This window comes from Mobula birostris, chromosome 5 (assembly GCF_030028105.1).
Source record: "Mobula birostris isolate sMobBir1 chromosome 5, sMobBir1.hap1, whole genome shotgun sequence".
Classification (NCBI taxonomy): Eukaryota; Metazoa; Chordata; class Chondrichthyes; order Myliobatiformes; family Myliobatidae; genus Mobula; species Mobula birostris.
In genome coordinates, this window is record NC_092374.1 from 197,193,331 (window position 1) to 197,220,844 (window position 27,514).

The window sequence follows — 27,514 nt, forward strand, 5'->3', positions numbered from 1 at the left end:
AGGTTGGGATTGAACCCAGGTCTCCAACACTGCCAAGCAGTGGCTCTACCAGCTCCATCACTACACAGCCAACACAATAAACATCTTGAAGGCAGGTATGAGGTGATTGTCAGGATTCTTAGTGGTGTGGAGGAACAGCGGGATCGTGGGATCCATATCCATGGGTCCCTCAGAATTCCCACGCAAGGTGATCTGGGGGTTTGAGAAGGTGTGTGAGGTACTGGTCTTCAACTGTTGACGATTGCTGGATCAAGAGCGGCTCTATAATGTTGCAGCTCCATAAAACTCAGGTTAGACTGCACTTGGAGTATTGTGTTCAGTTCTGGTCACCTCATATAGAAAGTATGTGGAAACTTTAGAGAGAGTGCGGAGGAGAATTACCAGGATGCTGTCTGGATCGGAGAGCCTGTCTTATGAGGAGACATTCCGTGCACTAGGTCTTTTCAAAGGAGAGGAAGCTAGGGCTTTTCTCTTTGGAACGAAGCAGAGTGAGAGATTACTTGATAGAGGTATAAACATGATTAGAGGCATAAAGTGGACTGCCAGCACCATTTTCCTCAGGACAGAAATGGCTAATACAGGGGCATAACCTTAAGAAAAGTTGGGAGGAAAGTATGGGGTGGGGAGGGCGGGGGGATGTCAGAAGCAGGAATTATTTACACAGAGCACGCTGGGCGTGTAGAACGTGTTGCCAGCGTGGTGGTAGAGGCAGAAACATTAGGGACATTTAATGGTCTCTTAGACACATGAATGATTAATGCTTTGTGGGAGGCAAGGGTTAGATTGACTGTGGAGTAGATTTACACCATGTGCTGAAGGGTCTGTACTCCACTGTACAATTAGACCATAGAGCACAAACAGCAGATTAATGGGACTGACGTCAGCATCAAATTGAAGGGCCGAATGGCCTCTGTTTGAGTCTGGATAACTCCAAAGCTCTAAGGGGTAATGCCAAAGCTGTGGCAGTCAATGCTGGTGGTAACCGAGCGGCCAAATGTGATGTGGAACTGTGCTCTTTAATCGTAGCGGCAGGCTCCCCCAGGACTCACCCGATCCCTCCAGCTTGTAGGCAAAGGAGACGAGAACTCCAAACTCCACTTTGTCTGCATAGTTAGGCACGGGGAGGAGAGTCCGACCCGTCAGCTCCTTCTTATCGACCTGGCAGGGAATAAGAGCTCTTCGTAACCTGCAGGACCCGATGCCAAACCCTCCCACTGTAACTCACTCCTCCTGTCTGTCCGCTTTGGAACTGGCCATTCCTGCCCCTGCAGGGGTTTGGTCCTCATCTGATTCATATTACTGTGGCCCTTTGGCCAGGTCCACAGCCTTTGCTAGTGTAACATGTTCCACACACACACAGTAGCTCAAGACGCTGGTAACTGACCCAGTTGGTGTCTCCCTATCACAGGTGTTTCCCTTGTTCTGATAACAGAGGGAGAAATGTGTAGGTATGTGTTCGAATCTGGGGAGAGTCGACGGGAGTACGCCAAGAGCGCAGACGACAAGAGAATTCAGGGACTCTTGGGATCAGCCTGTGAGCCAGCATATACTCAATGAGCCGAATGGCCTCTTTCTACAATGTAAGAAGATTGTTTCTCCCACATTTAGTGTGCATGTTGCATAGTGCTAAATGAGCCCACATTTCAACAGGTCAGACCCAGGAGATAGTCTCAGTGCAGAATTCGAACCCCGCTAAATTTCCAAGTCAGCAGGACAACAGGGCAAGTTAATCATTTGGCTGCGGTGCCCAAGCCAAAGCTGTGCAACACCCGGCCAGGAGCCACAGCATTTCGCTTTGGGCTGAACCAGCAGCCTGGGCAGTCAAGAGAATTTCTAAGCACGTGGCACAGGGCGGAGAACCGTAACCACCAATCCAACCTCCCACACTCTCCCCTGGTACCTCAATGTCAGAGATGGCGGAATTCAGCGTGCAGGACCAGTTGACCAGTCTGGTGCTACGGTAGATCACGCCGTCATCGTGCAGTCTGACGAAGGCTTCCTTGACTGCAGCCGAGAGTTTCTTAGAGAGGAGGAGAAAAAGAGAGACACGGGTGCTTTAGCATCACCGATGTGAGGGTGGTGCAATATCACCGGTTTCCATCCCAACCTCAGACACTGTCTGTCACCGGTTTCCATCCCACCCTCAGACACTGTCTATCACCGGTTTCCATCCCACCCTCAGACACTGTCTATCACCGGTTTCCATCCCAACCTCAGACGCTGTCTATCACCGGTTTCCATCCCAACCTCAGACGCTGTCTATCACCGGTTTCCATCCCAACCTCAGACGCTATCACCAGTTTCCATCCCACCCTCAGATGCAGTCTATCACCGGTTTCCATCCCACCCTCAGACACTGTCTATCACTGGTTTCCATCCCACCCTCAGACACTGTCTATCACCGGTTTCCATCCCAACCTCAGACGCTGTCTATCACCGGTTTCCATCCCAACCTCAGACGCTATCACCAGTTTCCATCCCACCCTCAGATGCAGTCTATCACCGATTTCCATCCCAACCTCAGACGCTGTCTATCACCAGTTTCCATCCCAACCTCAGACACTATCTATCACCGGTTTCCATCCCACCCTCAGACACTGTCTATCACCGGTTTCCATCCCAACCTCAGACACTGTCTATCACCGGTTTCCATCCCAACCTCAGACACTGTCTATCACTGGTTTCCATCCCAACCTCAGACGCTGTCTCACCGGTTTCCATCCCAACCTCAGACACTGTCTATCACCGGTTTCCATCCCAACCTCAGATGCTGTCTCACCGGTTTCCATCTCAACCTCAGACACTGTATATCACCGGTTTCCATCCCAACCTCAGACGTTGTCTATCACTGGTTTCCATCCCAACCTCAGACACTGTCTGTCACCAATTTCAGTCCCAATCTGGGGCGCTGTTTGTCCAGAGTTTGTATGCTCTCACTGTTACTGCGTGGGTTTCCCCAGGTGCTCTGGTTTCCTCCCACCTCACAGAGACCTGCAGGAGGGTCAGTCAATCGGCCACTGTAAATGCTCGGGGTGTGCGTTGGGGGGGGGGGTGTGGTGGTGGTGCCAGTGTGTGAGGCGGGGGGTGGGGAGAGGTGTGTGCATGTGGGGAGAGATCATGTATGTGAAGGAGGGCGCGTTTGTGAATTGGGGGGTGCACGTGGGTGCACGGGAATGGGTGGGGTGTGTGCATGGGGAGAATAAATGGAATCAGTGTGAATGGGTACTTGTCGTCCAGCAGGGACTCAATGAGTCAAAGCGCCTCCTTTCTCCCTGCTGTATAATTCAGACTTTAGATCTGATTGATTCAACGCCAGACAAGGCTGAGATCCAGCACTGGAATTGGGGTAGGGGAGCTGACCTTCTACTGAGATGAGTTGGGGTAGGGACAGGAGCAAAGGGGGTGGGGTTGTCCAAAGCCCCTCCAGGAAGGCTGGAGAGGAGAGGTCGTCAAATCTTCCACAGCACACGCAGCAACCTGTGTCAGATAACTTAATCCTCCATGACTCAATGGGCACAAACAACATGTTTAAAACTAAATATCAGATCAAATAAGCCTCATCAAGAGATGTGGACCAAGTGCTGGGCAACAGGATTAACTTTGCAGCAGAGATGCTGAAGCCTGAAAGCACGGACCACCAGGCCAGGAATAGCTTCTGTCTGACTGTTATCAGACTGTTAAATGGACCTCCTGCACAATAAAGGTGACCTCATCTTGGCCCTTGCCCCTTATTACCTGCCTGCACCACACTTTCTCTGCATCTGTGTTTGCTTTTCCCTTGCAATGCCACAATATACTGACGTTTCAAAGTCAGGGGTGGCAAACCTGCCCAAGATGGCACTCGTAAAATGTATTGATAACTCGCGACACAGAGTGTCGCCCCCTCAATATTATTTAAAGAGATTAAATATTGGCTTTATTAGTCACAGTGAATCATACAGTGAAATGGGCACTTTAAATCAAGTCAGCCAAGATTGGGCTGGGCTGCCCAGAAATGTCACCACACTTCTGGAACCAACATAGCCCCCCACCCCCACAGTTCACTAACCCCAAACCAAGGGTTCCCAGGCTTTTTTAAGCCATGGGCCCCTACCATTAACCGAGGGGTCCGTGGACCCCAGATTGGGAACCCCGGCCAGCTTTGGAATGAGGGAGGAAACCAGAGCACCCAGAGGAAACCCATGCAGTCACAGGCTGAACTCCTTCCAGAGAGTGGTGAGGATTGAACCCAGATCGTCATCATTGGCAATGTAAACAGGTCAACTAACTGCTACGCTACCGTGCTGCCATCCCGAATAAAGACATGCACAATGATCACCTTTACTGACAGGTGAAGCAGCAAATGACTTTCTGCAGCCTGAGGGCAGCGAGGTGCTTTCACAGGGAACGTCTCACGCCTGCTTGGCGTCAGCTGGACAGTTGCAAAAACACCTGATGTTGGATGACGTGTTCTGAAATCCTCCCAGACGTGATGTGTGCATCAGTATTTGGATAAGTTACGATAAGAAAACCACTTGGAAATTATGTAACAGAGGTTACTTTCTAACTTCCGTTAATACCCCTCCTCCCCCTCGTACCCCATCCGTTACTTATCTATTATATATATATCCCTCTGTCCCTCTCACTATACCCCTTGCCCATCCTCTGGGCTTCCCCCCTCCCCCTTTCCTTCTCCCTGGGCCTCCCATCCCATGATCCTGTCATATGTCATATCCCTTTTGCCAATCAACTGTCCAGCTCTTAGCTCCATCCCTCCCCCTCCTGTCACCTCCTATCATTTCGGATCTCCGCCCCCCACCACTTTCAAATCTCTTACTAGCTCTTCTTTCAGTTAGTCCTGATGAAGGGTCTCGGCCTGAAACGTCGACTGTACCTCTTCCTAGAGATGCTGCCTGGCCTGCTGCGTTCACCAGCAACTTTTATGTGTGCTGCTTGAAATTCCAGCATCTGCAGATTTCCTCGTGTTTACTTTTGAATTGTCGTTTTAAAAGGTTAATGTTAACGACTTTTGAACAGGTTTTAGAAAGTGCTTCATTTACATCAAAGTGCCTGAGTTATACTTTTTTTAATCGTAAAACAATGAATACCGGTAAATAAACACCAGGAATCATCCTTTTTTCCCCTCAAAAAAGTCCATAACTATTGCTACCAATTCATTAATCATTGATCACCTTTGATCAATATTACCATACAATACTCAGAGAAGATTATCACCAATTTGGGCACACACTTTGAATAGGTTTCGCTGGCTGTTGGAAATGATGGCATTCAAAGCAAACCTTTTCACTGCTTCTCTATCCATTCAATAATAATAATCCTATTACAATTGATAGGAGATACCTAGTCCTAGATAAAATCTTTTTGGTACTTGGGGCACATTGCAGCACTGGACCTGCAGACCCGTCAATTTTCCACACTGGAGTGCCACGTGGGTGGCTATAAATACAGATATGTACTGACTATAATGGAAACGTATGTAAAGGATGAAAAGTTATTGAATGGGTTATTGTATATATTTATTTTTGATTAAAGTATATTTTGAAATTAAAAAAAACAGGTTGAAACACTGTTCACAGCTCGCTGAATTCTATGCCAAGGGCACTGTCTCTCCCGCTTTGGGAAGCAAGGAATGGCACTGCCTCTGTGCCCCTCGGCACAAACAGCCCACCTTTCCCCGGCACTCAATTCTTACCGGGTCCATGGTGAAACAGGCACGGTCCCAGTCCATGGACGATCCCAGCTTCCGCAACTGGTGGTAAATGCGGTCACCCTTCCTGCAGGGAAAGGGGATAGGCGAGAGAACAGAAAGTGTCAGTCACTGTATGACGGGCATCACTCCATACAAACAGCGCGAGTCCCTCCTCATGGGACATCCCCAGCTAACCCAGTTATAAAATTACAGAGCAGAGCTGTGGTACAATCAGGTGGCCTCTTCACCACCCTTGTGCCTTGCTGTCTGTCTGCGCTGCACTTTCTCTGTAACTGTTACACTTTATTCTGCATTCTGTTATTGTTTTCACTTGCACTTCCTCAGGGTACTGATGTGATGAAATGATCTGTATGGAGGGCATGCAAAGCAAAGTTTTTCACTGTGCAGGTCTGTGCTTTCTTCCCTGTTACTGATTGCCTCCTATACGACATCAATACACCCTCAGCTTGAAGGAGCAACCCCTCATATTCCATCTGGGTAGCCTCCAACCTGATGGCATGAACATCGACTTCTCTAACTTCCAGTAATTTCTTCACCCTTCCCCTTTCTCTCTCTCTCATTCCTATTCTGGCTCCCCTCTTACCCCTTTTCTTCATCTCCGCTGCCATCACCTCCCTCTGGTATCCCTCCTCCTTCCCTTCCTTCCATGGCCCATTCTCCTCTCCTATCAGATTCCCTCCTCAGCCCTCACAGCTTCCCTCCCAAATTTTCACTCCACCAGACACCCAGCTTCCCCCTCACCTGGTCTCACCCATCACCCTCACCCTCTCCCCACCTTCTTATTCCGGCTTTAGTCCCCCCTCCCTTCCTTTCCAGTCCTGATGAAAGGTCTCAGCCCAAAACATTTATTCCACTCCATGGACGCTGCCTGACCTGTTGAGATTCTCAGGCATTTTGTGTGTGTTGCTCTGGATAGTCAGCACCTGTCAAATCTCTAGACCGGTGCAGGGAGACTTCTGTCCGACACCCAGAGACGCAGCAGGAGTGAGAATCGATCCGCACTTACTCGTGCTTCCATTTCCACACCTCCTCCACGAACCGCTGGCGCCCCAGGTCGTGCCGAGTCTTCCGTGACTCCCGCCACAGCCGCTTCTCCACCACCACCTGGGTCGCGATGCCGGCGTGGTCACAGCCCGGGTTCCACAGCGTCGTCTCTCCCCGCATCCGGTGCCTGGTCGGGGACAGAAACACCGTCATGTCCTGGCGTACCAGACCCTTCAGCAGACCAACCAGGCGAGGGGGGGGGGGCACTTCCTTCTGGGCACAGCCTCGAGGCAAATGAATCAACACCTCTCAAAACTGATCTTTCGCCCAGAGGGTGGTAATTCTCCACCCGAGCGGCTGACTCGCTCGGGACCGTCAAGACATCAGCTGGGTGGTAGGGTGACCCAGCAAGTAGAGTTGCTGCCTCACTACACCAGAGACCTGGATTCAATCCTGATTTCCCAACACTGTCCATGTGTGAAGTTTGCACACTCTTCCTGTGACCACGTGTGTTCCGCACCCACTCCCCCCCGTCCAAAATGTGCCTGGGTCTCGTGTACACCAAGACGAGCGAGGCAGTGGGGAAGCACTGTGACGGAACAGCCCGTACAATCGATTTACAGTGCCAGTGATGAGGGGTCAATTGATCACTGTAAACATCCCCCAGTGTGAGGGTTAGCATTGGGGCTGAAGGGCCTGTTTCCGTACTGCCAGACTGACTGCAAGGCAAGCTGACAAATAGTTCCTGTAGTTACTGGCCCCGTTATTTTGCGTACAACTTCGGCTAAATGTCCTACAGACAACGAACATCACTTGCAGTCACATAAAGGAAGGTAGTTACGGTTGTTGGAAGCGATTTACTTCAATCGCAGGGGCCCAATATCAGGGCAGTCTTCAGACCCTGAGAGCAGAGAGAGGGGAGAATAGGTGTTGGCAGCGGAAAGCAGGGAAAGTAAAAGACAGAAGTGGGGGGAGGAGGTGGAGTAGGAAAGGTGGTGTTCAGGAGACAGAGACCACAGTGACCAAGCAAGGCAAGCTGGAGGTGGTGCCAGCCAGGGGAACAAAGAGTGAATAAGCTTCCAAGGGAAGGTGAGGGTGTTAAAGGAGAGAGGGAGAAGAGAGTCAGAGAGACCTGCTGGAAGTGTTGAATACCACAGCGTCACAGCCCTCAGTTCACTACAGAAGATCCAGGTTTGAGCAAGACCCATTATTGACCCCAGACGGGTCTTTAACCATCAGTCAGTCTGGAGTTGAACTCAAAGTGACTGGGCTCCAATGCCAGCCCATCACACGCCCATCAACTGGCCCAATTCCTTCCCCGGAAAAACAGAGCAATCCCAGGCACTTCCTGGCTGGACGGCAGCAGCAGGCCCGGGGGGGGGGGGGGGGGGGGCGCGGTGTGGGAAGAGGTGAGACCGGATCACTGTGGGGCATTAAATTAACAATTATGATACACATTAACAATCTGGAAGACGGGACTGGGTGTAGTGTATCTAAGTTTGCTGATGGTACTAAATTGAGTGGAAGAGCAAATCGTGCAGAGTCTGCAGAGTGATATGGATAGGTTAAGTGAGAGGGCAAGGGCCTGGCAGACGATGTACAATGTTGGTTATTGTGAGGTCATCCAGTTTGGAAGGAAAAACAGATAAGATCAAAGCAACACACACAAAATGATGGAGGACATCAGCAGGCCAGGCAGCATCTCTGGAAAAGAGTATGGTCGACGTTTTGTGCCAAGACCAGTCGGCTGAAGGGTCTCGGCCTGAAATATCAACTGTACTCTTTTCCACAGATGCTGCCTGACCTGCTGAGTTCCTCCAGCATTTTGTTTGTGTTGCTTGGATTTCCAGTGTCATCAGATTTTCTCGTTTGTGATAGAAGGTCAGATTGTTGTTTAAATAGTGAAAGATTGCAGTGTGTTGTTGTGCAGATTGACTTGGGAGTGATTGTGTATGAATCACAAAAAATTGATTTTCAGGTACAACAGGTTATTCAGGAGGCAAATGGAACGTTGGCCTGCATTGCTAGAGAGATTAAATTTAAGTGCAGGGAGGTTATGCTGCAACTGCACAGGGCACTGGGGAGGCCGCACCTGGAGTGCTGCGTGTAGCTTCGGTCTCCTTACTTGAGGAAAGATTGACTGGTTTTGGAAGCGTTCAAGAGGCTCGATAGGTTGATTCCGGAGGTGAGGGGGTTAGCCTATGAGAGATTGCATCACTTGCTGGAATTCATAACAACGAGAGTGATCTTATAGAAGCAAATAAAATTATGAAATAGATAGATCAAAGCAAGGAAGTTGTTTACACCAGTAGGTGAAACTAGAACTAGGGCACATCGTCTCAAGATTCGGGGGAGTACATTTAAGATGGAGATGAGGAAGAACTGCTTTTCCCACAGAGTAGTAAATCTGAGGAATTATTTGCCCAGGGGAACAGTAAAGACTCACTACATATGCTTAAGACACAGTTAGATAGACCTTTGCATAGCAGGGGATAAGGGTTATGGAGAAGAGACAGGCAGGTGGAGTCGAGTCCACAGCCAGATTAGCCACGATCTTATTGAATGGTGGAACAAGCTCGACAGGCCAGATGGCCGACTCCTGCTCCAGGTCCTTCTGTTCACATTACCAGCGGGTGAGCGAGTCCTGGATGGCGTTGGTCAGGGCGTGGCCCAGGTGGAGGGAGCCGGTCACGTTTGGCGGAGGAATGCAGATCATGAACAGGCCCCTCGGGTTGGGTTCGCAGATACTGCGCTGCAGGGACCAAAAAGAAAACATGCTTTACAGCTTCTGAACCCAAAAACCATTTCCATCAAGTATTTGTTTAGAGAACAGCCCCTTCCAGCTCAACGAGCCACACCAGCCAGCAACCCGCCTATTTAACACTAGCCTAACCTCTACAGTGACCAATGAACCCAGCAACCGGTATGTCGTTCCACCATGGGAGTAAACCTGAGCACAAAGAGGAAACCCAAGTTCATAGGGAGAACACATAGACTCCTTACAGACTGCGGCAGAATTGAACTCCGAAATCCGTAACGCCCCAATCTCGAAGAGCGTTGCGCTCACCGTCACCTTAACCTTAAACTGCACACTGAAGATGATAAAACAGCCCCAAGAAACATTATTGATCCTTTCCAGGCATTGTCTTTTTTTGTTCCACCTCCAAGAGTCCAATGTATACTCCATAAAAACACACACCTTTGGAAACTGGATTTTCCTCCAACAGGAGCATTCCAGATTACTGTTCCTTGGCTATTAATTAATCAATGTATTTGCTTCCTTAAGGTTGCAGTAGCTGAAGGAGCTAGTAGGGAATGCTCCAATGGCATGTGTCTCAAATAGCCTCTGACAACCAAGTCCAGCTCCTAGCCTTCACGTGTGGCTTAGCTGAGCCCAGCAGGCATGTTTCTCGTAGGCAGCCGTCGCCCCCAGGGGATCAAAGAACCGGCGGTTGCCCACGCAGCAGATTCCCCCTCTCCACGTCAACGATGTAGTCCAAGGGAAGGGCAAGCACCAGTGTTATCGCAGAGGTTGCCGGAGTGAAGTTGTAAATAACATCAAACTGCCGTAGGGACCCTGGCTCCGAATTTCTTCCTCGGGGTTTACTCCTAAAGCCTTTCCCATGGGTGGGCATGGCCACAAGGCAGCGGAGGTTTAAAATCAGAGTTTTCTTTCTCCTGCGGTCCAACGTCAATGGGCCCCACCTGCCCGAATTGTTTCTACTGACAGCAGAAAGGGTAAAGGCAGGTTACTGACATGGTAAAACCTGCCGGTTCCGGCAGATGGGTCTCATCAGCTGTGGTTGACAGCTCATCTCGGAGAAGGAACCCAATCTCAAACCTCCACTGCCTTGCAGCCTTACTGACTCATGAGGAAGTTTTCGAAAGTAAACCCCAGGAAAAGATCCGCAGCTGGAGTCCCCAAGGTAGTCTTACGTTGAGTTCAACGCTGAAAGGCAACTCCTACGATGCTGTATCGGTCTCTGCCATTCCTTTGGATTCATTAGCTGCACGGAGAGGGGAAGCCTACTACCAGGTCAATAGATTGCTCTCATATCGTACTGCCCTGGCTCGTATCAGGTAGTTGGCTAGGATGTTTGATCCCAACTAACAGAGGGCCCCGCGTTGTATTCTATGAAATGTTGTCACATCAGTAAAATTCATCATTTGAACAGGGCCATTTGACTCAACCAGAACAACAACCAAAACGCTGGAGGAACTCAGTGGGTCAAACAGCATCTGCGGAAGGAAAATGACAGTCGACTTTTCAGGTCGGGACTTCTCATCTTTTCCTCCATAACACTAAATTATCAAATGTATTGTTCAATAAAAATAAACCTTCGAAACAGAGGCAATGAAAACTCCTGCAATGTTAAGATCTAGACTGCACCATCTGAGGGGGAGTGGGGGGAAGATGAGACGGGAACTTTGCAATGGTTGTGCTGAGGGCAGGGCAGACAATCAATGAGAAAGCACAGTTATGAATAGGCTGAATGAGCAGTGCATAGACCTTTGAGAGGACGCAGAACAGGTTTGCCAGGATACTACCTCGATTAGGGGGCATACTGGGAGGGGGGGCAAACCCATGGCATGTATGCCCAAGATGGCACAAGCAAAAAACATTTGTTGGCACACGGCATGTAATACAACACCACCCCCCCCGACTCCTTAACCCCTACCCATAATGAAAAGATACATAATGAGCATCCTTACTGTCGAGTGAAGCAGCAGGTAATTTTTACAACCCGACAGCAGTGAGATCTTTTCACATGAAACGTCCCACACTGGCTCAACATCAGCTACAGGGCTGTAGGAACGTTTTGAATTCCTCACAGGAACTGGTGCACAGATCAGTACTTGCAAAGTAAACCATTACAATAATAATACTATTTAAAAATGATGTTACTTTTCAACTGTCCTTTTAAAAAGGTTAATAATTTTTGAACAGGTTTCCTGAACTTCAGTCCACGAAGTTATAACAGGCTAATTAACTGGCAAACTCAACTTGACCCATCTGCTGATTCAAGGCCAACTTCCCTCCATCCTCTGCATGTTCATCCCCCTACTTGGGAGGCAGAAGGGGTGCAGCAGTTGGCAAGCAATAGGTGGATCTAGGTGACAGCAGGGGTGGTGAGAAGGGGTTTTAACGACAGGCAGTTGGGGATTCAAGAGAGTGGGAATGACAGCAGAAGCTGGGAGCTGACGGATGAGAGTGGCAGAGGGCTGAATCTGATGAGAGAGGAAGATGAGTCATGGTGGAGGTTGACAGATGCGAAGATCGTGGATGGGTGGTGGGGTGGGGAGTCACCCAGTGGGATGTGGCTAGCGCTGATGGGGAGATTAGGGGAAGAGTCCTGTGTTGATACTGAAAATCAAAGCCCGACATCCGATCGGAAGCCCAGATCAAAGCGCAAAATTCACTGTTTCTGCTGCTGTACCTCAGTTCAGAGCCCAATACAGATATGGCAATACAACTTCTACGCTGTGTGGCCTACAGTGACGATACTGACCACTACCCACCCAAACTTACCCCATACTCAGGTTTGAAGAATCCTTGCTTCTCCCACCAGGAGTACCAGGCTGCTTCGACATACTGCGGGCTATAGGAATCTGGCATTGGGCAGGTCACATCTGTGGCCCAGACAGAGAAGCTCGTTAGGTTAAGTATCGCACGCTCCAGCTTCCTAAGCCAGCGATACTACAAGCACTGATGATCAGTCAGAAACACTCAGCAAGACTGCGAAAAAACAAAGCTGAACAAATATTGCAAAAACTCATTGTGGACGTTGAAAGGGTCCTGTTTACTAAGGGTGTCAAAGATGACGGGATCAAGGCAGGAAAATAAGGTTGCGGGACCTTAAGACACAGGAGCAGAAACTGGCCAGCCAGCCCGTCAAAATGGCTGCGCTATCCCATCATGACTGGTTCATTATCCCTCTTAACTCCATTTTCTGCTTTTCCCAATAATCGTTGCCACCCTTATAACCAGAACCTATCAACCTCTGCCTTATACGGTGCCTGTAAGTAGTATTCAATCCCCTTGGAAGTTTTCATGTTTTATTGTTTTACAACATTGAATCACAGTGGCTTTTTTGACACTGATCAACAGAAAAAGACTTTTCCATGTCAAAGTAAAAACATACCTACAAAGTGATCTAAATTAATTACAAATATAAAACACAAAATAATTGATTGCAGTGATATGATACACCAGATCATCGCTGCTGCAGCCAATTGCTTTTACAAATCACATAATTAGTTACATGGAGATCTGTTTTTGGAGATCCGTGTGCAGCCAAGGTGATACAATTGATAGTAGTGAAAATACACCTGTATCTGGAAGGTCTGACTGCTGGTGAGTCAGTATCCTGGTGAAAACTGCACCATGAAAACAAAAGAACACTCCAATCAACTCTGCAAAAAGGTTATTGAAAGCACAAGTCAGGAGCTGGATACAAGAAAATTTCCAAGTCACCGAATATTCCTTGAAGCACAGTTAAGTCAATAATCAAGAAATGGAAAGAATAAGGCACAGCTGTAAATTTGCTAGAGCAGGCCGTCCTCAAAAACTGAGTGACCGTGCAAGAAGGGGACTAGTGAGGGAGGTCACCAAGAGACCTATGACATCTCTGGAGGAGTTACAAGCTTCAGTGGCTGAGATGGGAGAGACTGCACATACAACAACTGTTGCCCGGGTGCTTCACCAGTTGCAGCTTTATCTGAGAGTAGCGAAGAGAAAGCCACTGTGGGGAAAAAACTCACATGAAATCTCAGCTAGAATTTGCCAGAAGGCATGTGGGAGACTCTGAAGTCAGCTGGAAGAAGGTTCTATGGTCTGATGAAACCAAAATTGAGGGTTTTGGCCATCGGACTAAACACTGTTTGGCATTAGCCAAACACCGCACATGATCAAAAACACACCATCTCTATCGAGAAACATGGTGATGGCTGCATCATGCTGTGGGGTAGGGGGTAAAATGAATGCAGCAAAATACAGGGAAATCCTGGACAAAAACCTAATGTAGTCTTCAAGACAACTGCGACTTGGGAGAAGAATTGCTTTCCAGTGAGACAATGACCCCAAGCATAAAACCAAGGCTACATAGGAATGTCTTATAAACAACAAAGTTAATGTCCTGGGGTAGCCAAGTCAGAGTCCAGATCTCAATCCAATTGAAGATTTGTGGCTGAACTTGATAAGGGCTACTTATTCACGATGTCCATGCAATCTGAAAGAGCTTGAGCAGTTTTCTAAGGAAGAATGGGGAAAAAATAGGAGGCAGGAGGAGAAGACGGCAGTGCGACGCAGCTCTCCAGTGAAATTATATCGTATCTGTTAAATAGGGGCTGTGGACAATTCTGATTTGATGGAGACAGACGTGAAACCTCTGGAGAAATCTCTGAAATGCCAGTTCGCTGCCGCTGTTACCGTGCGATTGAGAATCTTCCAGAGGGAAGGCCCCAAAATCCCCGGCTTTGCCTGCTGCTGGTGACCAAGACCGAGGTCGAAGCATTCAGAAAGAGATGGTGCTCAGTGTTGGAGGGCTGATCGGAGGCTCAAAGTTTTCGGATGAATCAGAGTCAGACTGTGGTCGGGCATGGCAAGGAAAGTTTTCTTCCTTCTCCCATCTGCGTGAGATGTGCGACATTCGAGAGACTTTGAACTTTTTTTACTGTGCCATGGCCTGTTCTTCATCAAGTTATGGTATTGTTACACTGTTGTAACTATATGTTATCATTTTGTGGTTTTTATTAGTTTTTCAGTCTGGGTCTGTCCTGTGTTTCTGTGATATCACACCGGAGGAATATTGTATCATTTCTTAATGCATGCATTATTAAATGACAATAAAAGAGGACTGCGTGTTCTCATAATCTAAATTGCAGTGTCCAGATGTGGTAAGCCGATAGAGACCTATCCACACACTCAAGGCTGTAATTGCTGCCAAAAGGTGCATCTACTAAATATTGACTTCAGGGAGGTGAACACTTATGCAACAAATTATTTTGTGTTTTATATTTGTAATTAATTTAGATCACTATGTAGAGATCTGTTTCCACTTTGACACGAAAGAGTCTTTTTTCTGATGATCAGCCTCAAAAAAGCCAAATTAAATCCACTGTGATTCAATGTTGTAAAACAATAAAACATGAAAACTTCCAAGGAGGGGTGAATACTTTTCATAGGCACTGTATGCATATCCAATGTCTTGGCCTCCACAGCATTCTGAGGCAATAAATTTTACAAATTCACTACCCTCTGGCTAATTAAATTCCTCCTCAGCTCTGTTCTAAAGGAAGTTTACTCTGACGCTGTGCCCTCTGCTCCTAGACGCCACCACCCCCACTTCCCAGCATAAGAAACATCCTCTCCATATCCACTCGATATTTGCTAAGCTTCACTGAGATCCCCTCAGTCTTATATCTCCAGTACCAGTAATACATTAACACTTTCACTCCCAGAATCGTTGTCGTGAACCTCCCCCGGAGAGGGAAAACACATCAGCCCTGTTCATATGGTGCAGCAGACTCAATGGCCTAATTCTGCTCTATGCCTGATGGTCCTGAACCAATTCTCACTCCACCGATGCTGCAGGAACTACTGAGCACCTTTGGTAAAGCAGAGGTGCTCTCGAGGCTGTGTGAAAGTCTGAAAGGGGATTGCGCTGTCTGAGCGTCTCTCCATGCATGTCTGTGTAGGTGCCTGGGTGTCTGCACGCACACCTGTCCGTGTGTCTGTCTGTGCATGCGCCTGTGTTCACACCACCACTGTCTCCCCTTCTGAACGAACAGCAACCGTGGAATAACAACGGCCCCAGTGACACAGCAGGCAGAGCTGTTGCTATGGATGTCGTGACAAGGCAAAGGTTAAGACAGCGTGCAGGCAATGATAGTCCACTGTCAACCCAGGTGAGAACAGTCTTGGAAGAGCATGGCAGCCCCTCTGCACAGCAGGGGACCAGAGTCATTTGGGATACACAAAGACAAGGTAAGGATACAAACAAATTGAACTCAGGTCACTGGGAACCCCCACCCTCACCTTTCTTCTCTCCTGCAGGAGTTGCAATGTCATATGTGGTTACTCCAAGATCCTTCTTTTCCTTCTTGTCTCCCTTGGCCTTTTTCTGGGAAAATACATAAATGAAAATAAAAGTCAGCATGGGATTTATAAGCTGGGGAGAAGATTCCATCAAAAAGAGTCTGTGACCTGAACCGTTAACTTATTCCCGCTATACAAGTGTTGCCTGACCAGCACCAATTTACCCACCCTCCTCCACTCCAATCCAACGACCTGACCCAACCCCTTGCACCCACTACCTCCCCACCTCGGGCTGCCTCAGCTGCTGCTCCTTCAACTTCTCCTGCTTCTGCAAGAACCTCTCCATCTTCTCCCGCTTCAGCTCCTCCTTCTTCAGCTGCGCAGCCGTCTTCTGCACCGGCTTCCCTTCTGCCTGCTCTGTTGGCGTAGCCGGCTCTGGGACCCCCGTGCTCTGCTCCGTACCAGCTGACCGTTCCTGACCTGTGGCACAGAGTGAAGACGCCCTTAAACCAGGGGTGGCAAACATATGGCATGCATGCCTGAGGTGGCACACGCAAAAAATGTTGTGGTCATATGGTATGGAGTGCTGCCCCTTGATTTTTTAAACCCCACCCACAATAAAAAGAGACATAATGATTATCTTTACTGCAAAACAAAGCAGCAAATGATTTTTTACAACCCGAGAGCAGTGAGCTGTTTTCACGGGAAGCATCTCACATTGGCTTGGCACCAGAAGATGGTTGTGAGAACATGTGATGTTGGATGACAAGGTCAGACATCTTGCAGACCTAGTACATAGACCAGGGGTCCCCAACCTTTTTTGCACTGTGGACTGGTTTAATATTGACAATATTCTTGCAGACCGGCCGACCAGGGGGGGGGGGCGGGGCGGGTAGGGTTGCCAACGGACAAGAGTAGCAGTCAAATACGTTGTGTTTACCCTGAGAAAGACTACAATGACCATGAAGCCTTGCGCGGGCAGCAGTGCGTATGCGTGACCTGCGCATGCGCGTACCTGCGATTTTCTCCCCCCTACAAATCATTTTTGGCGATTCTGTTTGGGGCGGGGGGGTTGGTGTTAATCACGACCGGAATATAGGTGGTAAGTGGCTAATACACTCAATTTCGTTTCTAAAAGGGTTTATCTAACAAATTTAATATTAAACACACAGCGCATATTTTCCTCGCATGAATATAGTGATAAGTCAATTATCAGGGGAGCTTGAAGTAAGTGTTGAACAAACTTCCAGTAGAAGTGGCAGAAGCAGGTTCGATATTATCATTTAAAGAAAAATTCGATGGGCATATGGACAGGAAAGGAATGGAGGGTTATGGGCTGAGTGCAGGTCGGTGGGACTAGGTGAGAGTAGCGTTCGGCACGGACTAGAAGGGCAGAGATGGCCTGTTTCCGTGCTGTAATTGTTATATGGTTATATAAGTAAGTCAATAGCATCATAACATTTTAAGTAACGTTTGGATATTAAACACACAGCGCATATTTTCTCCATATGAACATATAAAATCATTGCAACACACCAATATCGCTGAATCAGTGGGAGCCCTGGGCTTGTTTCCCTGCAACAACACGGTGATGGGAGACAGCGATACTTGAAGGAGGTTCTATTCCGCAATTTAGTTTTCGTTGCATTCACTGCAGAAAACTCTGCTTCGCAGAAAAATGTTGGAAATGGAAGCAACGTTTTCAGTGCTTTCGTAGCTATCTCAGGATATTTAGCCTTGACTTTGATCCAGAATGCCAGCAGAGATGTTATGTCAAACATACTTTTCAGCCCGCTGTCATTTGCAAGCTCGAGGAGTTGATCTCCTTCCCGCGCTGACGTGGATGACGCGCGGGTAATGACCTCGCGTGCGTTCAAGCTCAACAGTGGGCGTGACCGGGAATGAGGAAAGGTGCAGCTGACTCATATCGCCAATTCGTATCATCTCCTCGCGGTCCAGTAGCACATGCTTTGCGGCCCGGTACCAGTCCACGGCCCGGTGGTTGGGGACTGCTGACATAGACAGTAAACAGCTGGGCCAGTTGGCATTCGTTTTCTCTCTGCTCATTTTTTCTTCTGCCAGTTGTGAGTAAACACTGGACATTCAGTGACAATAACAGTAAGTAATGTATGTAATTTAGCACCACCACAAATATTTATTTTTTCATAACATTATCTGAACGCACCACCATCAGCAAATGAAATCCATAGGGCAGTAGTAAAAGCATGCTGACATTTCTTGTGTTATATACATGAATTCACTGGAATTCAGAAGAACGAGGGTTGACCTCATTGAAACCTATCGAATGGTAAAAGGCCTTGATAGAGTGGACGTGGAGAGGTTGTTTCCATGGTGAGGACACAGCCTCAGAATAGAGGGATGTCCTTTTAGAATGGAGATGAAGAAGAATTTCTTTGGCCAGCAAGTGGTGAATCTGTGGAATTCATTGCCACAGGCAAAAGTGGAGGCCAAGTCTTTATGTATATTTAAGGTAGAAGTTGATAAATTCTTGATTGGTCAGGGCATGAAGGGATACAGGAAGAGGCAGGAGATTGGGGTCTGAGAGGAAGAATGGATCAGCCATGATGAAATGGCAGGGCTGACACTCAATGGGGCAAATAGCCTAATTCTGCTCCTATATCTTCTGGTCTAATGGTCCAATTATTTTAACTAATTCATTCATCAACGATAATCTCTGATCAAAACTGCCATGGAATGTGGGAGAATTTTTTTTTTTAGAAGATTATCACCAACTTGGTCACGTTCTCAAAAACATTTGCCCCCCCCCCCCATGCTAGACACTACCATCAAGAACGAAAAGGAGAAAGAGGCCATTTGATCCCTTCAGCCCATTCTGTCCTGGTCTACTTACCCAACTCTCTCAACACCTTTGAAACTCGCCACCCAATGAAACTCATCGCCTCGCTTTTGGGATTTTTGCAGTCTTAGCATTTTAACAGGGAGTGACCACTGAATATCCGCTCTCCTTCTCCCGAAGAGTGGCTTTCTGAGTTTTTCCTTCAGTGGTGCACAGAGTGCCGGAGATTCAGGCTCAATCCCAACATCTGGTGCATGTCTGTGTGTGGAGTTCACACACTCCCTCCAACATCCCAAAGAAGTGCAAGTTGGTGGGTTAATTGCCTGATGCAAATTTTCCCTCGTGTATAGGTGAGTGATAGAAACTCGGTACATCCCCATTGGCTCATGCCAATTGTTATCGATGCACCATTGAAAGCATTCTGTCTGGATACATCACAGCTTGGCACGGTAACTGCTCGGCCCGTGACCACGAGAAACTGCAGAGAGCTGTGGACACAGCTCAACACATCACAGGAACCAGCCTCCCCTCTAGGGACTCTGTCTAAACTTCTCACTGCCTCAGCAAAACAACCAGCATAATCAAACACTCCACCCACCCCAGACATTTTGTCTGCTCCCATCTTCCAACGGTCTGTGCCAGTGGTGCCGTGGTATTCGCATCCGGACTTCATAGCAACGGGTCCTGGGTTCGAATCCGACCAGCTCCATGCACACTTTCCATCTGTGCTTTATTCTGCATTATTATTTTCTTATTTATTCTACCTCAATGCATAGTGTAATGGTTTATTCTGTATGAACAGAATGCAAGACAAGCTTCTCACTGTATCTTCATATATGCATCAATATTAAATAAATACTAATATGATGGAATTAATGAGGTGGTGAGAATAAAAGGTGGGATTAGTGTAAATGGGGGTGCTAATGGTCAGCATGGATTTGATGATACAAAGATAGGTGGAGGGACAGGGAGTGTTCAGAAACCACAGAGTCTGCAGAAGGACTTAGACACATTAGGAGAACGGACAAAGAACTGGCAGATGGAATATAGAGTCAGCAAGGTCATGCACTTTAGTAGGAAGAATGAAGGTGTAGAGAATTTTCTAAACAGCCAGTTTATTCAGAAATTGGAGATGCAAAGGGGCTTGGGAGACCTCGCGCAGGAATCCCTGAAGGTTGGCTTGCTGTTTGTGTCAGTGGTAACAAAGGCCAAATGTAATGTTAGCATTCATTTCCAGAGGACTAGAATATAAAAGGATTGCTTAATTGCTGCCTTTAATTGGTAAGGGCATCAAAAGTTACAGGGAGAAGGTAGGAGAATGGGGTTGAGAGGGGTAATAAATCAGGCAGAGCAGACTTCATGGAGTGAATGGCATTCATCTGCTTCTATTGCTTCTGCTCCCAAACTGGTTTCTCTGGAGCAGTCACAATCCTCCTCTTTCTGGTGGACACTACCACCTATTGAATACTACTCCATCCGTCACCCACTCCCCGCAAAGTTCTCACCTGCACATTTCTCTCTGGTCACGGATGCAATCTTCTCACACAGCTTAACTTCAGCCAAGGCTCTCTTGAACTCGGGCTGGTTGACACAGGTCAGGAACCAGCGATTCACATTCACATAAGGTTTCCTGAAACCAGGCTCAAAGACCTGTGGGGGAAAACACACGACAGCATGAACACTAAGTGACAACAGAATAATCCAGGGGTCCCCAACCCTTTTTGCACCGCGGACCGGTTTAATATTGACAATATTCTTGTGGACTGGCCGACCGGGGGGTGCTCAAGTAGAGTTAAATTCACCTCAACGTGTCTTTTACAGTTATGGTTGGCAACTTTCTCACTCCCAAATAAGGGAAAAAAGTAGCAGTCAAATCCCGGGACACTTTACCCCAAGCAAAAACTACCATGACCATGAAGCCTTGCACGGGCACCTGTGTGCACGTGATGTGCGCATGCGCGTATGTGCTGAATTTTTTCTCCCCCACAAATCAGGTTTGCCTTCATCTTCCCGACTATACCGTACATACATTATTTCTACTTTATACGGGCTGTGTATTTATATCATTCCTGCTTTTACTATATGTTAGTGTTATTTATTTTCGGTTTTATGTGTTATTTCGTATGATTTGTTAGATTATTTTTTGGGTCTGGGAACATTCAAAAAAATTTTCCCATATGAATTAATGGTAATTGCTTCTGCACTTTACGCCATTTCGGCACGAAAGGTTTCATAGGAACGCACTACCTTAGTGGGGGAAATATAGGACAAGGGCGGTCCGGCATGGGACAAACCAATTTAGCCCAATATACGGGATGTCCCGGTAAATACGGGACGGTTGGCAATCCTACGCTCAAGTTCAACAGTGCGTGACAGGGAATGAGGAAAGGTGCAGCTGACTCATATCGTTTCCTCATGGCACGGTAGCACATGCTCTGCAGCCTGGTGCTCAGGGACCGCTGCAATAATCAACACAACACAACAAATTAAGTACATGCTCTGCATAGCGTTGCTGCAAACATTCCAAGAGCACAGCCTTCGTACTAATGGTAAGGTATTGGTAATGGGCCTAGTATTATAATCTGTACAAGATACAGTGACAAGCTTTGCTTTGCATACCAAACATACAGATTATTCCAACAAGAGAAGTACATCCAGCTGGTACAACAGGAAAAGCACTAACAGAATGCAGAACAGGGAAAATGCCACGCAGGCATACCAATAAGGTCACAAGAGATTCTGCAGATGCCGGAAATCTTAAGCAACGCACGCACAAAATGCTGTAGGAACTCAGCAAGTCGAGCAGCATCTGTGGAGGGGAAGTAAACGGTCAACGTTTCAGGCAGGGACCCTGATGAAGCCTCTTGGTCCAAAACTTTGACTCTCTTATTTCCCTCCACAGATGTTGCTTGATCTGCTGAGTTCCTGCAGCATTGTGTGTGAAATCAGCAAGGACAGTACAACAGCAACAACAGGTAGGCAAAGAGGTCATTGCTATTTAACAAGAGCACCATTCAAGAGTCTCGTAACAGCAGGACAGAAGCCAAATTATTCACAGCAATGTAAACATTTATTATGAAAGTATAAATATGTTACTATACACCACTTTGAGATTCATTCATAGAAAAATAAAGAAATACAATAGAAATTATGAAAAACAAAAGACTGACAACCAAAGAGCCAAAGTAGACAAATTGCACAAATAAAAAATAATACTGAGAGAAGGAGCTGTACAGAGATCCTGAAAACGAATCTGCAGGTTGTAGAATCAATTCAAAGTTGAGGTGAGTGAAGTTACCCACACTGATTCACAAGTCTGATGGTTGAAGGTAACTAACTATTTCTGAACCTGGTGGTGTGGCTCCTCGACCTTCTACACAATGGTAATAGCAAGAAGACAGCATGGCTTCTGTAATTTTGTGTAACATGTTTAATTTGTGCTTTTCTTGTGAATGTTGGGCCTCTGAGCGCCTGTGATGTTGCTGCAAGTAAGTTTTTCACTGCACCTGTGCATACATTTACTTGTACAGATGACTTCTGTTGTATAAGATTATCAGGACAAGCCCACGACATTTAATTTGATGCAGCACTTGCTTTCCAAATAAGACCATAAGACATAGGAACAGAACTAGGCAGCTTGGCCCACTGAATTTTCACTGCTTTATCATCAGGGCTGATTTATCATCCCTCCCAACCCCATTCTCCTGCCTTCACCCCGTAACCTTTGACACCCTTACTAATCATGAACCAATCAATCTCCACTTTAAATACGCCCAATGTCTTGGCCTCAAAGGCCATCTGTGGCAACGAATCCCACAAGTTCACCCCCTCCTGGCTACGGAAATTCCTCCTCATCTCCGTCATTCATAGCTAATGCGTGCTGACAAGCAGCTGATCATTTAGACATGCTTTCAGCTTTTATGCTGGTGAGCCAGCATAAAGACAGCACATCTTACCTTTAAGTATTCTCATGCCTTCATATAAAATAGGAGACCCCACTTGTTTCCTTGAAACCAATACTCTGAGGCCCAAAAAGCTCTGCTCTTGATTCTGTTACCACCCACCTACATCAGGCAGCCAAATTCCACACAGACAACGCTGAAGGCCGGGATCAAACTCCGGTCTCTGGTGCTGTGAGGAAACAGTCCTCTACCACGGTAGAAAGTATGCCCAGCTGCTCTGCATGAATCAAGGTGTTGGCTTTACAAGCCAAAATGCCATCCTTTCCTTCCTCCAGCAACCACCCAGGCCCCACTTCCCCCACCCCCAACAGATATTGCTCGGCCCGCTGCGTTCCTCTACCAGTCTATTGCCCCAGATTCCAACACCTCCAGTTCTCGCATCTCAGGTTAGACAATAAGATATGGGAGCAGAAATGGAACACTCGGCCCATGAAGCCCGCACCATTCCACCATGGCCTGTTGTTCCTCTCACCCACATTCTTCTGCCTTCTCCCCGTAATCTCTGATGCCCTGACTAATCAAGACCCCACCAAGAATCCACAGCCGTCTGTGGCAATGGATTCCACAAATTCACTACCCTCTGGCTAAAGAAATTCCTCTTTATCTCTGTTGTAAAGGGATATCCCAAGGCTGTGCCCTCAGGTTATTACAGTCGTATCGAAATAAAGGGATATTTTGGGACCAATTATACCCCAATAGCAAACTGTGCACACTAAGCTCCAAATGTGAGATATTCTGCACAAGAGTTTTGAACAGACCTCCTGTATGATAAGGATGAACTCATGATTTTTCAATCAACCTCATCGTGGCCTTTGCACCTTAATCGGGTCCAGTGTAGCTGGCGCAGTAACATGGCGGTCAGCACGCCTGCTGTACTGCACCACCTTTCACCGATCGTGATTCGATTCCCGCCTCGGCCTGTAAGGAGTCTGTTTGTTCGCCCCGTGACGGCCTGGGTTTCCTCGCACGTTCCTGAAGGTGCAGAGTTAGGGTCCCTGAGATGCGGGCAGAAGTGCGGTGATACTTGCATGCTGCCCCCAGAGCAATGCTCACTGGTTTGATTTCACACAAACGGTGTTTCAATGCATATGTGACAAAGAAAGCTGATCTTTACCTACACTGCGCTCCCTGCAACTAAATGTTACACTGCACATTCTTTTAACACTTTTCCATCTGTCGTTTACTGGTGCATGTCATGCCAGCACATCACAGCAAATCCCTAAACAGGACACACAAAACGCTGGAGGAACTCAGCAGGTCGGGCAGCGTCTATGGAAATGAATTTGAGACAAATTGAGACCCAGGTCCTTCTTCAGGACCGAAAAGGAAGGGGGCAGACGCCAGAATGAGAAGGTGAGGGGAGGGAAAGGAGGCTAGCTGGAAGGTGATAGGGTGAAGCCCAATGGGTGGGAAAGATAAAGGACTGAAGATGGGGGAATCTGAACGGAAAGTGGCCCATAGGAGAAAGGGAAGAAGGAGGGGCATTAAGGAGATAGGCAGGTGAGAAGAGGTAAGAGGCCAGAGTAGGGAGTAGAAGAGGGAAGAGGGAGGGAATTTTTTTTTTAACATGAAGAAGAAATCAATATTCATGCCATCAGGTTGGAGGCTACCCCGACAGAACATGAGGCGTTGCTTCTCAACCCAGTGGGTGGCCTCATTGTGGCACAAGAGGCGGCTATGGACCGACTCGTCAGAATGGGAATCGTAATTAAAACATTGGGCCACCGGGAAGTAATAGATGTAAGTTATAAGACGAATTAAGTTGATCCTTGATCCTTTTGTACAAACTTAAACTTCCTTACAAGACATGCAAACAAAGCTTCTCACTGCACCTCGGGACTTGACAGTAATAAAACAGGTACCAGCTACCACGGGACATCACTTCCGGAGTAGTTCCTGAAGAGAAATCTTCCTATTTAACTAATCAAGAATGAAAAGGCAAACTCCTTCCCACAATACAGAGGTCACGGCCACTGAAGGAAGCCTCAGTGTGGAAGATAGTTGTAGCTTGTTTGATTCTTCTACCAAGTTAGAAATTGCTTGCAGAAGTCGTGCTACTTACGTGCTGGTAGGGCAGCAGCAGAGCGCAGCTCATGGCAATGTCCGCCAAGCTGACCGCCTCCCCCACCAGATAGGTCCGCAGCTTGAGATGGTCATCGAGGAACCGCAGAGCCTTCTGCAAATCCAGCTTTGCTCTTTCGATGGCCTGCAATAACAGGTAACGAGAGGGGGAGGTTATTCAACATCCAAGGCAGCATCAGAAACATGAAACATTTCAGGGGAGGCACAGGAGTGCAGCAGTGAGCTCCTGTGCCTCACAACCGAAGGACCCAGTTTCAATCCTGATCTCTGGTGCAGTCTTGGAGAAGTTTGCACCTTCTCACTCTAACTGAGTGATAATCCTCACATGCGGGTGGCAGGTTTCTAGTGGGGGCAAGGGAAAATCAAGTGTCAGCTTCCAGGAAAATAAGAGGAGGTCGAATGTGACTGGGGGGGGCGGGGATTGTTCCGCCAGTAAATGGCATCTACTCTGATTAGATGCACTCTTCCCCTGCCGGAATAAGTTAATAAGTTAGAAAGACAGAGTAGATGGAGGGGATGGAAAGACTCAGTGGATGTTCCCAGAGGGGAAGGATTGGCCTCCTGGTTCAAGGACCGATGGTCTCAATTTAAGGACTCCTTACCTCTCGTTATTTATTGCTACTTATTTATATTTGCTCGGCACAGTTTGTTGTTCATTGATCCTGTTTACAGTTACTATGCTATAGGTTTGCTAAGTATGCCTGCAAAAAAAGAATCTCAGGGTTGTCTGTGGTGACATGCATGTACACTGATAAATTTTACTTTGAACTTTAAAGTGGTGGGTGAAAAAACACAGGAGTTCTAAGACACATTATTTACACAAGGGAGTGGTTGCCATCTGGAATGCAGTGACTGCTGAATGGAGGCAGGTTCCATTGTTTCAGGTAAAGGGGATAAACACAGAAAATGGTGTCAAGTTAGGAAAAGGGGAAGTACAACGAGATCTAGGTGTTATTGTACATCAGTCACTGAAAGCAAGCATGCAAGTACAGCAGGCAGTGAAAAAAGCTAATGGCATGCTGGCCTTCATAACAAGGGGAGTTGAGTATAGGAGCAAAGTGGTCCTTCTGCAGCTGTACAGGGCCCTGGTGAGACCACACGTGGAGTATTGTGTACAGTTTTGGTCTACAGATTTGAGGAAGGACATTCTTGCTATTGAGGGAGTGCAGCGTAGGTTCACGGGGTTAATTCCCGGGATGGCGGGACTGTCATATGTTGAACGATTGGAGTGACTGGGCTTGTATACACTGGAATTTAGAAGGATGAAAGGGGATCTGATTGAAACATATAAGATTATTAAGGGATTGGACATGCTGGAGGCAGGAAGCATGTTCCCACTGATGAGTGAGTCCAGAACCAGAGGCCACAGTTTAAGAATAAGGGGTAGGCCATTTAGAACAGAGTTGAGGAAAATCTTTTTCACCCAGAGAGTGGTGGATATGTGGAATGCTCTGCCCCAAAATGCAGTGGAGGCCAAGTCTCTGGATGCTTTCAAGAAAGAGATGGATAGAGCTCTTAAAGATAGCAGAATCAAAGGTTATGGGGATAAGGCAGGAACTGGATACTGATTGTGGATGATCAGCCATGATCACACTGAATGGCGGTGCTGGCTCGAAGGGCCGAATGGCCTACTCCTGCACCTATTGTCTATAAAAGTACAGCACAGTACTGGACCCTTTAACCTATTCTAAGACCAAACAACCTAACCCTCCATTTTTCCATCATGCACGTGCCTACCTAAGTGTTAAGTGACCCTAATATATCTGCCATCCCCACCCCTGGCAGCGCATTCCACACACCAAACACTACGTATAAAAAAAACTAACTCTGACACCCACCCGGTATCTTCTTTCAATCACCTTAAAATTATGAAGGGGAATTCAAGGCAAAGTGAGAGGAGAGCAGGGAAACGGTGGTTTTTCCGAACAATTGGCAGACTTACAGCCATGGCCCTTTGTCCGAGACTCACCCAGCAGCAGGCTCAGGACCACAACGACACAAGCGCAGCCCCGTCACGATCTGACATGCTTCATCCATCCTACTTCCAAACCCCAAAAGAACATGGCATAATTTTGAGCCACTTGACAACCCTCTCACTTGGGGGAGTAGCCCAGTCATTCCTCCCATCTCTCTTCACTGTCCCCATCTCCCAAGATTGTTCGGCCTCCACTGAAATGTCTGAATCACAGTTGGACCAGAGGACATTCAGAAGTCATATGCACACGTAAACGAAATTCTGTAAAGCGAAGATGCTGTCAAAAATAATGAAGTTTCTAAATATCAAAAAAATTACTATAAAGAACAGAAAACGGTAAAAACTGAATCAGATCAATATCTGATGTGACTACCCTTTACCTTTAAATTCTCTAAGTACACTATCGTGTTGTTTGATAAGAAGATCAGCTGGTTGATTGTTGGGCAAACTTCTTCGACAACTGAGACCATAAGACCTTGGAGCAGATTTAGGCCACTTGGCCCATCGAGTCTGCTCCACCATTCAATCATAGCAGATCGTTTCTTCCCTCCTCAACCATATTCCCCGGCCTTCACCCCGTAACCTTTGGTGCCAAGTCCAAACAAGAACCTATCAATCTCTGCCTTAAATATACTGAAAGACCTCGCCTCCACAGCCTCCTGTGGTAACAAATCCCACAAATTCACCACCCTCTAGCTAAAGAAATTCCTCCGCATCTCTGTTTGAAATGGACACCCCCTGTCCTGAGCCTGAGCCCCCTTGTCCCAGACTCCTCCACCATGAGAAACATTCTTTCCTCATCTACAGTCTCAGCCTTTCAACGTTCAAAAGGTTTCAATGAATTCCCCACTCATCCTTCTAAATTCCAGCAAGTACAGACCCAGAGCCATCAAACATTGTATGATATCCCTTTCATTCCCAAAATCATCCTTGTGAACCTCCTCTG

The 27,514-nt window shown here is 47.3% G+C and overlaps 1 protein-coding gene across 4 annotated transcripts in view; it reads right to left on the reverse strand.

Annotated features, from left to right (window-relative positions):
- vars1 (valyl-tRNA synthetase 1) overlaps positions 1-27,514 on the reverse strand; it is an 82,052-nt gene that overhangs the window by 46,432 nt on the left and 8,106 nt on the right. For all 4 annotated transcript variants that reach the window (XM_072259270.1, XM_072259273.1, XM_072259271.1 and 1 more), the window contains exons 3-12: positions 24,574-24,717; positions 20,055-20,199; positions 16,018-16,211; positions 15,732-15,816; positions 12,225-12,325; positions 9,322-9,446; positions 6,717-6,881; positions 5,693-5,774; positions 1,901-2,020; positions 1,050-1,158 (exon numbers count right to left, since the gene is read on the reverse strand). In XM_072259270.1, the coding sequence (XP_072115371.1) occupies positions 1,050-1,158; positions 1,901-2,020; positions 5,693-5,774; positions 6,717-6,881; positions 9,322-9,446; positions 12,225-12,325; positions 15,732-15,816; positions 16,018-16,211; positions 20,055-20,199; positions 24,574-24,717 (1,270 nt within the window). The remainder of the gene's footprint in view (positions 1-1,049; positions 1,159-1,900; positions 2,021-5,692; positions 5,775-6,716; positions 6,882-9,321; positions 9,447-12,224; positions 12,326-15,731; positions 15,817-16,017; positions 16,212-20,054; positions 20,200-24,573; positions 24,718-27,514) is intronic.